The 14,250-nt window shown below is 37.3% G+C and overlaps 1 protein-coding gene across 4 annotated transcripts in view; it reads right to left on the reverse strand.

The window, feature by feature from the left end:
* Window positions 1–1,132: 1,132 nt before the first annotated feature.
* LOC133548881 (RAS guanyl-releasing protein 1-like) overlaps window positions 1,133–14,250 on the reverse strand; it is a 78,309-nt gene continuing 65,191 nt past the window's right edge. For all 4 annotated transcript variants that reach the window (XM_061893818.1, XM_061893820.1, XM_061893821.1 and 1 more), the window contains 9 exons: window positions 13,940–14,215; window positions 13,543–13,623; window positions 11,158–11,262; window positions 10,956–11,065; window positions 10,560–10,704; window positions 10,428–10,464; window positions 7,884–8,018; window positions 2,342–2,661; window positions 1,133–2,266 (listed from right to left, as the gene is read on the reverse strand). In XM_061893818.1, coding sequence (XP_061749802.1) covers window positions 2,132–2,266; window positions 2,342–2,661; window positions 7,884–8,018; window positions 10,428–10,464; window positions 10,560–10,704; window positions 10,956–11,065; window positions 11,158–11,262; window positions 13,543–13,623; window positions 13,940–14,215 — 1,344 coding nt within the window. In that variant the 3' untranslated portion in view covers window positions 1,133–2,131. The remainder of the gene's footprint in view (window positions 2,267–2,341; window positions 2,662–7,883; window positions 8,019–10,427; window positions 10,465–10,559; window positions 10,705–10,955; window positions 11,066–11,157; window positions 11,263–13,542; window positions 13,624–13,939; window positions 14,216–14,250) is intronic.

Genomic DNA, 14,250 nt, shown 5'->3' on the forward strand with positions numbered 1-14,250 from the left:
ATGGGCTGAGGGTCACTACTTTGTGAACAAATGTGTGAGCAAATTTAAAACATTTAAGTTTAAAAACAAACTTTGTCAACGAGTTATTGCAAGCAATTTAGGGATTTTACCATCTACATTCTGTAATATCAGCAAAAGGTTCAAAGAATCTGGAGAAGGGCCGAAAACCAACATTGAATGCTTGTGACCTTCGATCTCTCAGAAGTTACTGCATCAAAAACCGATATAATTGTGTAAAGAATATCACCACATGGGTTTAGGAACACTTCAGCAAACCACTGTCAGTAACTACAGTTCGTCGCTACATCTGTAAGTACAAGTTAAAACTCTCCTCGGCAAAGCGAAAGCCGTTTATCAACAACACCCAAAAATGCTACCAGCTAGTGTTGCTGCCATTAAATTCTAAGTTAATGATTATTTGCAAAAGAAAGTACATTTTCTCAGTTCGAATATTAAATATCTTGTCTTTGCAGCCTATTCAATTGAATATCCATTAAAAAGGGTTTGCAAATAATTCTGTTTTTATTTACCATTTACACAACATGCCAACTTCACTGGATTTGGGTTTCGCACATGTTTGTTTGAAGGCCACCAGTGAAAATCCTGAAGGAAGCTTCACTCCTCACTTGCAACCCAAACCAACAATAAACTTTCTTTGGAACTAATTCTTTAAAAGCATTAAACATAATTTCAATTTTAAATTTACAGTATATTTAAAATGTAATGATTGTGAAGCTTTTTTTTCCAACTAACCATTGAATAACAGTAGCTTAATATAATTTTATTCAGCTTACACAATATTTGAAAGATTAATACATGTGTATGTATATGTATATATATATATATATATATATATATATATATATATATATATATATATATATATATATATAGTATATATATATACACAGATTATTATTATTATTTTTTTTTTTCATTTTAACGTTTATCTAGCTGTAAATAATCCATAGGTCTCTTTACACTCTAAAAGGAGGAGCCGCTTCGAGCTCATTGTTCAAGTGTACATGGACAATAAAAGGTATACTTTTTGGTTCTAGTAATTCAATTCTATTCTATGAGGACCTTCATAACACTCTACTGCCCCCTGGTGACAAAACACAGTGACACAAGCTTTCTTACTGAGTTCCCAAAATTTACTTTCAACAAGCTCACAATACTGACCAAAAAGATGCCGAGGATGCCACCGCCTAGTATCAGACTGCAGAGCATTGACACAAAAGGCTGCTCAATAAACTCCTCATAAGCAAAAAACAACAACATTGACCAGTACGGACCAATGTACAAAAAATATGTCTTGAACTGTGTAGTGTTTCAGACAACGAACATGGAAAGGATGCAAAAATTATCATTAGGCGCCATTCTTAATGACTATATTTACACTAATACATATGTTCTATGGACATCATACAATATTCTTATTTGCTTATCATCATGAATCTGTGTTTTTACTGGTAAACATCCTTCTAAGTTCCTAAATACCTTGACTGGCGTATGCATTCAGTTTCATGTTTATCAAAGTCTTACAGTACAGTGGAACCTACAAAGGTCGCTGGTTGACTTTTACGACATTTAAAAAAAAGATTTTGTCGAAAAAATAAATACCAATGATTTAAAAAAAACTGTGTTAACTGTACAGGTGATGTTTTAAGTAACATTCTCACTATAACTACAATATCATTCAAGTGTAAAAAAACAAGTTATCAACTTTAAAACATACAGTAAATGAATAAAACTATTGTTTCTGGCCAACACAACACTGTTTCCTGTAACATATAAAGAAAACAAATGATATATAATAAAAACAATGCTAAATATATAATTGTTTAGCACCCAGATACTTTACTACCTTACTATAAGCTCTCTGTCATCTTCTGTATTGGCATCACAAAAAAGCCAATGAAAAAGTTCAAACGCTCATGAGATTTGTTGGCATGTCACATGACGTCATGCTCAAGGATAGTCTTGTTTTACATTTGAGAAAAATGTAGGTCCAAATTTGGAGTATTTAAATTTTGAGGTTGCACTGTACTGTTTATTCAATCTGGACCGCCAGGTGAATACAGACCACACATGTCGATCTCATGATATGTACACACACTACTTGATCAATTTAGGAGTTGTCGTCCTCTTCCACAGGATGAAGTGTGTGTCTCTTCAGCAGCGTCTTTAACACCTCCACCTCTTGCTCTGCCTTATTTAACTTCCTGTGTAGTGTCTCGTTGGCTTTCTGGAGCCTTTGGTTCTCCTGACAAAGACACATGGAAACGATTGTGATCATGTTTGTGGTGTGTTCAAGTACCAGGAGTGACGTGACACTCACTGATTGAAGGGTTTCGCTGACTCGTTGATTGTATTCTTCTTCGGGCTCCCTGGGCTTCTGCACAACCGAAGCTCGGTTCTCCCATTTAGCACAGTGTCGCTGTTTCCTCTGGAGCAGTGGGCTGGGACATGTCGGCGAAGTTGGGGGCACCAGGACAAAAAGGGACGGATGAGGCCAAGCGGCTTCAGGGGACAGCGGTGGTCCCTCTGTCTGGGTGGCGCTGTGGACCCTGTTTATCTCCAAATGTGAGGTGACTGGAGAGTCAGAGCGCCACTCTTTGCTGTCATCAGACAAGTACTGGAAAGGACATTCGTCTGAAACTGGACATAATACACAAGTGAATCTAATAAGACAAATTATGGTATCTGGTCTAGCATACATTAACATTCTGCTTGCATGATCTATTTTTCATATGAATTCCTTTTGAATGATTGGCGATCTACTGACAGGAAATGGTACAAAATGTAGCAACAATCCAAAATACATTTGAAAATGTTAAAAAAAATAGTGTGGAAAAACGTATGAATTGATACAATACTTTGCCATTTCCGACAGACCCATTCACCAAGAGCCTTATTCTCCTATGTTTCTAAGTGGAAAAAAGCTGCTTACTTGTACAGATTCTTGCCGTTATCCAAAATGTGCACTTTGAGGTATCAACCTTAAATGTAGGCATTCCCTGTCAAATCTGCCTTGCACGTATTTTCGCATCAATTTAAGTACTTTTAATCTTACGTGCTTCTGAGGCTGGAATAAGTCCAGCGACCCAAGGAGAACATTTTATTGCACTTGAAGTTTGGATGCGGTTTACACAACACATAAAAAAATGATCAAAGTAACTTCCAGAAAAATTCATTGAGGTGAAGATAAATGCACCATAATGCTACTCTGACTTAACTTTTAAAAATCAAAATGGACATTGTTGTTTCGTGAGTGCGACCACATTGGAAGGGACTACACTAATGTTGGCCATGTTTGGACACCCTGGTACACGGACAAATGTTCAAAGCAGCTTATTTATTAAACTCTGTGACTATTTATTAGAAAATACTACAATTGATTAGATAGATTAATTGGCAATTAATATAAAACTGTCACGCTCCTCCTCGCAAGTACAAACACACAACAACACACACACAAATATCACACATACAAACCGCTGTCTAAAAGGTTCACAAACTAATAACAAATGAAACAAAGTTTACTCTTCTACGAAGTTACATTCAGTCAGGAGAAGAAGCTGTTGTGCGTGCATACACACACTACACCGTGACAACATAAGAACTGGAAGGATATGGCCTTTTCTTATTTTAGTGTTATCCTTTTCAACCCCAATGTTCCACATTTTTGACAACACAAAACTTCAACTACTTCAACTTTAACAACTCTCAGCACCTCCCCACTCTGATGACAATGCAATATTTTATTTTTTAATAGTTTATCGTTTATACTTCAGCATATGTGAAAGCTCGAGTCCTACATTATTTCTTTCTCTGACAACCCCTTTAAAGTTTTTTAATCAATCAGGAAGATTAAGCAGCTAAAATGTGGCAAACATGGGAAAGTATGGATAGTGTTTTATATATCACCATCATGCACTGTAATGGATCTATATATGTGTCATTTTAAATTATATATACATGTTTTATAATGTCCAGAGCAGGAAGTGGGACTGTATGTTAACTTTATTGTTGGTTATAGTTCATTTATACCATGAGTGTTTGAGTTTGAGTTTGAATTTGAGTTTGAGTTTATTTCGAACATGCAAGCATACAACATGATACATCACAATTTCCAGTTTCTCTTCCCAACATGTTCGAAAAGGAGGAGGAAGAAGCAGAGCTTATTTAATCCTACCCCTTTTCTTTACATAACAGTTGCTAAAATGTGTGTTCACTTCCTGTTCTCAATGATTCACAATGTATACTCCATAAGTAATAAGTAATCACAATACAAATAAATAAATAAATAAATAATTGCTTAAATTTTAATCCATACGATGAGATAAATCAGATTATTTTGAGAATGAATGAGTGAGTAAAATCAGAATGTTTATCATGGTTCTTCATTTTTGTACTTTGTTAACACTTCCAGTTTGAAGAGTTTCTTGAAATGGATCATATTAGTACATTGTTTGATTGCTTTGCTTAATCCATTCCATAATTTAATTCCACATACTGATATACTGAAGGTTTTAAGTGTTGTACGTGCATACAAATGTTTTAAATTATATTTTTCTCTCAGATTATATTTCTCTTCTTTTGTTGAGAAGAATTGTTGTATATTCTTGGGAAGCAGGTTATAGTTTGCTTTGTGTATAATCTTAGCTGTTTGCAATTACACTATGTCGTGGAATTTCAGTATCTTTGATTCAATAAATAAAGGGTTTGTATGTTCTCTATATCCAACATTATGTATTATTCTAACTGATCTTTTTTGTAATACTGTTAGTGAATGAAGTGTACTTTTGTAATTATTTCCCCATATTTCTACACAGTAACTCAGATATGGTAACACTAGTGAGCAGTAGAGAATATAAAGTGATTTTTGGTCTAGAAAATATTTGGCTTTATTCATTATTGATGTATTTCTTGCAACTTTATGTTGTATATTTTTTACATGAGATTTCCAGTCAAATTTATCATCAATCATTATACCTAGAAATTTGAGTGTGGAAAAGTTGTTTGGATTGGATCATATCAATTGATGCTGTGCTCAAGTCACTTGTAATATCAGTGACTTTGTACATAAAATGGTAGCAAAATCATTCCAATATCATTCACATGAGACTAAATTTAGGAAAAAACACACCGCAGGCCAATTCTCTCGCTAAACTTGTGGGGCGCACTAAAGACTTCGCAGTTTGCGCACCCCTAGCGTAAGGTGACAATTTGACTGTTTGTTTTCAACCGACGACCTTGTGATTGACTGGTGGTTGCACAGGTTTTCTAGTTGTTTGGAAAATGGACAATTGATTGTCATTGTGGGCAGACTTTCCCTTGAAGAAAAAGAGAGGGAATTATTAAAATATTAAAACGATCCATACATTCTGTTGTGCTTTTAAAAGTATTTTATATCACAGTGGCCCCCAACCACCGGTCCAGGGACATGTACCGGTCCGTGAAGCATTTGCTACCGGGCCGCAGAGAAACATAAAATAATTTATAAAAGACTGTATTGTCTCCTACTTAACTTTGGCCTGCCCCACTGGACACACCAAAAAGCGTGTTTATAGATGTACAATAAAACTCCTCATAGGAAGTTGTTATGTTTGTTATAACTTTGTGACAATGCACATTAATCAACATATAAATCTATAGGCATTGGCTACAGATTGTAGCCAATGGCTGATTTCATCTGCATCTCATTGCAAAGAAACACTAATTCGGCGTTATAGTCAGTTGTATTTTTCATGCACTAATCCGGTCCGTGGTGCAAAAAAGGTTGGGGACCACTGCTCTCTCAGACTTTAGGAACGGACGACAGCAACTTGATACCCAACTTCCTTAAGTGTATCAATTGTAAAAGGCTTAATATTATTGTAAATTACAATACTGTTTTACTGTATTGAGTACTTTTCTGTTTGTCCTAATTATCACATTATAAATCAGTGTAATACATGTTTATTTGATAGCATTTCATTTTAACCCTATTATTATACAAACCCCGTTTCCACATGAGTTGGGAAATTGCGTTAGATGTAAATATAAACGGAATACAATGATTTGTAAATCATTTTCAAACCATATTCAGTTGAATATGCTACAAAGACAGCATATTTGATGTTCAAACTGATGAACATTTTATTTTTTTGCAAATAATCATTAACTTTAGAATATGATGCAAGCAACACGTGAAAAAGAAGTTGGGAAAGGTGGCAATAAATAGTAATAAAGTTGAGGAATGCTCATCAAACACTTATTTGGAACATCCCACAGGAGTGCAGGCTAATTGGGAACAGGTGGATGCCAAGATTGGGTATAAAAACAGTTTCCCAAAAAATGCTCAGTCTTTGACAAGGAAGGATGGGGCAAGGTACACCCCTTTGTCCACAACTGCGTGTGCAAATAGTCAAACATTTTAAGAACAACGTTTCTCAAAGTGCAATTGCAAGACATTTAGGGGTTTCAACATCTACAGTCCATAATATCATCAAAACGTTCAGAGAATTTGGAGAAATTACTCCACGTAAGCGGCATGGCCGGAAACCAACATTAAATGACCGTGACCTTCGGTTCCTCAGACGGCACTGTATCAAAAACTGACATAAATCTCTAAAGGATATCACCACATGGAATCAGGAACACTTCAAAAAACCACTGTCACTAAATACAGTTCGTTGCTACAACAGTAAGTGCAAGTTAAAGCTCTACTATGCAAAGCGAAAGCCATTTATCGACAACATCCAGAAACGCTGCCGGCTTCTTTGTGCCCGAGATCATCTAAGATAGACTGTTGCAAAGTGGAAAAGTCTTCTGTGGTCTGACGAGTCCACATTTCAAACTGTTTTTGGAATTATTCGACATCGTGTCATTCGGACCAAAGGGGAAGCGAACCATCCAGACTGTTATCGACGCAAAGTTCAAAAGCCAGCATCTGTGATGGTATGGGGGTGCATTAGTGCCCAAGGCATGGGTAACTTACACATCTGTGAAGGCACCATTAATGCTGAAAGGTACATACAGGTTTTGGAAAACATATGCTGGCATCTAAGCGGCGTCTTTTTCATGGACGCCCCTGCCACGCCACATTCACCACGTGTTACAACAGCGTGACTTTGTAAAAAAAGAGTGTGGGTACTTTCCTGGCCCGCCTGCAGTCCAGACCTGTCTCCCATTGAAAATGTGTGGCGCATTATGAAGCGTAAAATAGGACAGCGGAGACCCCGGACTGTTAAACGACTGAAGCTCTACATAAAATAAGAAAGCGAAAGAATTCCACCTTCAAAGGTTCAACAATTAGTTTCCCCAGTTCCCAAACGTTTATTGAGTGTTGTTAAAAGAAAAGGTGATGTAACATGCCCTTTCCCAACTACTTTGGAACGTGTTGCAGCCATAAAATTCTAAGTTAATTATTATTTGCAAAAAAAAAACAACTAAAGTTTATGAGTTTGAACATCAAATATCTTGTCTTTGTAGTGCATTCAATTGAATATGGGTTGAAAAGGATTTGCAAATCATTGTATTCTGTTTTTATTTACCTCTAACACAATTTCCCAACTCATATGGAAACAGGGTTTGTACATGACCTTGCCTAAAGGCTGTGAAAAAATTGTTTGGTTTTACTGCGTTGTCTGAGGATTGCATGGTCCAATTAGAATCAAGTTTAAGGAACCAAATCTGTTTCAAGCAAAAGAAGCAAGTTTTTCGAGTTATGGATATTGAAGAAAGAAATCAAGTTCAATTTAATTTTTTTAGACATATTTTTTGTGAATTGCTTATTTGATTGTATATGCTTCACATTTTAAAGATATCTATATGGTGGTCACTGTACAATATTTATGATAAGAGACATACGGATGAGTGTGGATGCACGGACCCACCCTCAGAAGTTCCCGTGGTCACAGTTGTGGGGCAAGGCGTAGGACTGTCAGTGGTGTTATTGTTCACTTTAGTGTTCTTCTTGCACTCAAAGGCCACCTGGTCCTTGCACAGCTTGTGACAATTCATCCCGCAGTCTGAGAACACACAGCAAAGTCAGAACAGGAATTTATTTTTGAATTTGTTGTGCAAATGCAACCTTCAGAACTTTGCAAGCACACTTAGAAGCACATTTTGGTTTAAAGTTCCTGTTTATAGGCGGGGAGAATAAATGTCTACTGTGTAGTTTCGTTTACAACATGCAGAATAAAGCCCGTTATACATTAACTATATGAACATCTATTAAGACCCAATACAAAACTGCTTTTACAAAGATAATGATGCTTACTTTTGATTGACACTTCCAGTTTATTATTGTAGTTGTGGGAAAATATTAGCTAACTAACTCACAGCATAATGAAAACAATGTATTCCAATGGAAATGTGTAGTACTGAGCCTCTAAAACAAGGTATCCAAAGTCCCTGCCCATTTTATTGGCCCATGGCATATTATGAATGTAGAATTAGTTTAATATTAATAATGTATATTATTACGGATTAGACATTAGAGATATTTTTTAAATACTGTGTACATTTTAAAATCCACTGATAACAGTACAAGATGTGTTTACATACTGGAGAATATATATCAAATAAAGCAATGCCAATACAAAAGAACACTAAGTAATCAAGGTAAGTAGTTCAATGTTTTTTTTTGTTTGATTTCTCAGTAGTTGTCATTAAAACCTATTCCTGTACAATCAATCAACACTACTATTAATCAGAACTAGAATAATGCTAATAATAATAATTACTTTAGCGCTGCAAATGCTGCCAACATCTGTTAATGAGACTGTGACACATACATTCCATTCATTTAAAACCAATGTAAAACTGTGGTTCTGAAATATGTCTGGAGGATCAGAGTTGTGTTTTATGTTTGTTATTGTTTATTTTATCCATCCATCCATTTTCTACCGCTTATTCCCTTTAAGGTTGTGGGATGCGCTGGTACCTATCTCAGCTACAATCGGGCGGAAGGCGGTGTACACCCTGGACAAGTCGCCACCTCATCGCAGGGCCAACACAGATAGACAGACAACATTCACACTCACATTCACAGACTAGGGCCAATTTTTTAGTGTCGCCAATCAACCTATCCCCAGGCGCATGTCTTTGGAAGTGGGAGGAAGCCAGAGTACCCGGAGGGAACCCACGCATTCACGGGGAGAACATGCAAACTCCACATAGAAAGATCCCGAGCCTGGGATTGAACCCAGGACTACTCAGGACCTTTGTATTGTGAGGCAGCCGCACTAACCCCTCTGCCACCGTGAAACTCTTGTTTATTTTATACACATAATAATTTAAAAAACACTAATAAAATAATTACGTTGAAATTTTTATTATAAAAATAATTGAAAATATTGTGAAGTAGACTTATGTAGCACTTTTTCTCGAGTGAAAAACTCATAATCTTCATTTAAGCTTATTTATACCATTGTGGGTGGCACTGGGAGCGGACAAGGTAAAGTGAAATAACTAGGATGGCGAAAGCTAGATGCGATCATGGAACCCTCAAGTTCCTGGCCATCCTTGCTACCATCTGAGCCATATTGTATGATTAATGTAGGTGTTGTGGTCCTTGCTTTACTCTTACTATAAAATGTGTCATATTACCGGTCCAGTATTACCATTGAATTGTATTTAGATGATGCCTGTCCAGGACCTGCCACTGAAAGTTAACCAGTTGGACTAACTGGCAAATGACCAGAAATGTTTATTATTGTGCACTTTCTTTGCAATTTAGAGTACATTTAAAACAAAATCAATCAATCAATCAATGACTATTTATTAAATCTAACACAATTTCCCAACTCATATGGAAATGGGGTTTGTACCTTCAAGGTACTGAAAGCGCTCACATTCATACCTACTGACAATTTAAAGCCTTCAATCTACCTAACATGCAGATATTCGGGATGTGGGAGGAAGCTGGAGTACATGGAGAAAACCCACGCATGCATGCAAACGCTGACGTAAGAACATGCAAACTCCACACGGAGATGTCCAAATGGAGATTTAAATCCAGATCTCCCTGATCTCTTGACTGTGTGGCCTACATGTTAACCACTAGGCCACTGTGTGGAAAGTTAGGGCACATCTTCCATTGTATTCTTAGCGTTGTTGGAGCTGGAAGCCGTTAGGAATAAGTTTGAGGTAAAATGTCATATAAAGCGCCCTGTCATATATTAATTGACATTTTACATCTCCTTCTTGATGCAAAACGGTGTCACCACATGGCTGTCACTCTATAAAGTTAAACACAAAGTAACTTAAATACGCTACTACCTACCCTGGACTCCAAAGGGTTAATGATCTTTGTAGAGACAGAATCTTCTATACAGTTCATGGATTTAATCTCATTGCGAAGGTAGCTGTGATGATGCGGTGTCAACAACCCCTCCAGTCAATAGCCAACGCATGAGTAATGGTTGAACACTGACCTTTGCATCTATAGCCTTGCTTGATGACGCCCCACAGCTGTGAAGGACACGTTGTAGAAAGCAGACAGTAAAGCAGATGTGTTCTTGTTTTATTTTTTGTATAATCTTGCAAGTACGTGAGGTATTACTTACAAATCCTGAGCAATTGTCGCAGAAGGTGGGCTTCATATAAGTCGTCTCCTGAAAGTTGTGGACAAAGCCCAGGCCCAGTTTAGAGCAGATGACACTGGCACGCATGAAATAAGCTGTGATCTCATCTCTACTGACAAGACCCTTTCTGCCAAAAACACACAAAAAAGCCAATCATACAATTCATACAATGCAAAGGATTATATGCAATCCGGCAATTTACTGGGCAGATTAAAGGGATGTTTTTTTTTTTCTGTGGTCTGTGAGCTCTGTGTAAGTGTGTACGCATGCGAATAAATAGACAGAGAATATAAAGTGGTGAGGTTATGGTTAGGTTTGCAGCTACTTCACGTTTCCTGTTGCCGCACTCGTCACTACAAATAACTCCCCAGCACTCACTTATCTTTGTCCATGACACAGAAGGAGAAGGGGAAACTGGCAGCAATTTTCTCAAAGTCCTCTTGAGAAATAAAGCCGTTGTCGTGGTGATCGTAGTTCTTAAACACGGACTGTGAAGAGGTAAACATTGCTGGACAATTAATAAACAGCACAAAGCTGCTGTGAGTACGCTTGTACTGTAAATTCAAACTACTGTACTCACATCCACCATCCTCTGCACGTGCTTGCTGATGGTTCGGGGGTCAGGTTTGGGAGCAACTCCTGATACCCAGTCCACAACCACTGGAGGTCTAGAGGGGGTGGCTGGCTGATGGGAAATCCATTAATAGTTGAAAAACAGGCCTGAGTAACCCATAAATATATGTTATGAACACTGTATTTCCCTATGTAGAGGTGCTTATGGCTTATGTAATATATATATATTATTTATCCATCTATCTTTAAATATATATATATATATATATATATATATATATATATATATATATATATATATATATATATATATATACATATATATGTATACCCTTAAAGGTGACCTACGTAGGACTATTCTAATCTACATTAAACACACTTGCCTTGGAGTCCAAATGATATATGAATTGGATATGCTTTGGTGTAAGTTTTGCACAGATTTTGCTCCACAGTCAAATTTTTAATTCACATTCTGAGTATGTCTGCCAACGGTTTGTGTGTGGAGGCGTACCTTTTAAGATTGCAAATGAAACCCTTCAAAACCCTACCCTCTTCAGTATCAGAATATTATAATATCAAAAAGTACACTGTTTAATATATATCTTGAAGACGAATATCAACGCTTTTTTATTTCAGACACAGTCAAAAATAAACTTCATAAACAATAGTCATTTGTCAAAACATTAGATACACCATCTATGGTGCACAATGCCGCATTCGATAAAGCTGCTTTTACCAGCGTTTATTTCACTGCATATCAGTGTTATTGTGCAAATGCTATGATTAGATGAAAATTTTACTTTATCCTACGATTCCTCTCTTGGCCCCGGAAGACCAAGTAGTAATGTTGCAATGGTGCCGTCTTTTTCGTCAGAATTTAGCAATTAATCCAATTTTGCCCTGGCCCATGTTGATCAATCAGTCCCGTGTAAACTGAGGACAAGTACACATAGGAAGTATTCATTTTATATACATCAGAGCAGGCGTGGGCTGCATGAGACGAGAAGGAATGACACGGGAGACTGGCTAATAGTTTTGGCACAGCAGGGTAAGGAGGCTGGCCGGCACCATTCACAGGATTGCCACTATAAGTATGTCTGTCACATTGTGACACCACACAAGGGTTGAGCTACATTTTGTGTAAATTGTCTTACCTAAGGACAGGAGTGACACGGATGGCGGAAGCTGACGAGGCCGCTTTACCAACCAAGACATAGTTATAGTTCCATCCATTCATCCATTTTCTACCTCTTGTCCCTATATTTATGTATATCTAATAAATATTACTTATAAATTGAAATATAAGACTATCAATAATAAATGATTATCATCAAAATCACTATCAAATAATAGCATATATATTTTTTTAGCTGGCCGTTCAACAGCTGCCTCAAAATATACATCTACTATAATGATACATTTCCAGATGTACTTTAAATGTCTTTTATATTTCATTTGTTTCACACAAAGGGCATGTGTAAAGATTTTAAAGTGTTTATATATTAGCGGATTGTGTTTATTGTTTTTTTTAATGCCGAGCTAAGCCAACTTGCTAGAAGTTGTAGCTTCACCCTAGTCTTTTCTCTCAGATCATGTAAATACATTTGTAAATTTGTTTCATATATCATAATGTACTCATATACTGTATAAAATCTCATTGTAGGGAGAGTCAAAAAATAAACCTGCCTACAAAAATAGACAACCACGTGTTCTACTGAACAAACTTGATTCTCTCTTGTTTTCTGATTAAAATGCAAATGTAGAGATATATCTAATACAAACATTCCAATCTATATATTGCTCTTGTGATGTCAATTCATAATATTTGTTTGCGGTAGAATCCTTGATACAGTTGAATCGTGTGGATGATGTATGTAACTGTATATGCTGTGACCATAAATGTGTGCTAATGAGCATTAATTAAAGGGGCTGTTTCCAACATTTACACAGATGCCTCGAGGGCGGCAACTTTCCAATGCATTTTACACAGTAAATCCCACCCTCTCACGGCTTCTCATACGTAAAGACGTTTAACGTACGTATGTAACACATGTACGCGCAATAGCTTGAGGTGTTTTTAGCTAATAAGAGCAATTTGGATAGTTAGCGTTAGCTATCATTGAAAGTATATTCTATCATAAGAACAACATGAGAGCAAATTGTTTGTTGCTTCTTTTAGACTGTTTTTGTACGTGTGCACACGCTCTGTGCGCATACGTGTTGACGAGACTCCCTGCGCATACGTGTTGACGAGACTGGGTGAGTGACCGCTGTAAACAGTAATCATTTATTATAAGCTAGTAGGTGGTGTTTTTGTTATAGTTTGATTTTGAATTTTGTTACTATGAGGAAGTTGCGAAAAGCACCCTTAATAAGTGCATCCATCACTCACAGTGGTTTTACAGTGTCTGGGCTCCCGAGCATAGGAGAGTTCATAGATTTCATCCTCGGTGTAGTAAAGGTCCAAGGACAGCTGCATGGACAGAGACGGATGTCAGAGACACATTTTTTAGATGAGGCAGAAATCAGGTCACATGGCAGGAAGAGCATATTTTCAAGCGCTTATTCAGTCGTTCATTGATGACACACAAGTACGGCGCACAGCATTTTGAATTCCCTCCCATTCACACCAATTTTGTCACCCACACACACTCATAGGTCCAAGACTCTTATCACACCCACACACATGCAGACAATCCACATGTTCTAACACACTCATCTGCATGTCTGCTTGAAGTACAAGAAGCTAAATCACAAGCGAGAGTGTTCAAGTGGTGGGTGGGCACTACCGTCAGCAGGTGGACGAGGTCTTTGTTGGCATCCAGCTTAGGGGGGATCTGCTGGAGCTGGATCAGCTCGTTAATGTGGCTGTAGAGCGCCTGGAGCTTCTGGACGTTGACTTTATTGTCCTCCACATAGTCCGGCATTGCCTCGTTGACTGAAATGAGGTCTTTGAGGTGAACCCCAAGGATGGGGATTTTAAAACCTGCACACTTGTTGAATGCCTGTCTGTAGTTATCAAAGTTTCGACAGGAGGACAGCAGGTCTGTAATTTCATTTAACACCTGAGGAGAAAGTGGGAGATGATTTACTTCCCTTA

Source organism: Nerophis ophidion, linkage group LG03 (assembly GCF_033978795.1).
Source record: "Nerophis ophidion isolate RoL-2023_Sa linkage group LG03, RoL_Noph_v1.0, whole genome shotgun sequence".
NCBI classification, from domain to species: Eukaryota; Metazoa; Chordata; class Actinopteri; order Syngnathiformes; family Syngnathidae; genus Nerophis; species Nerophis ophidion.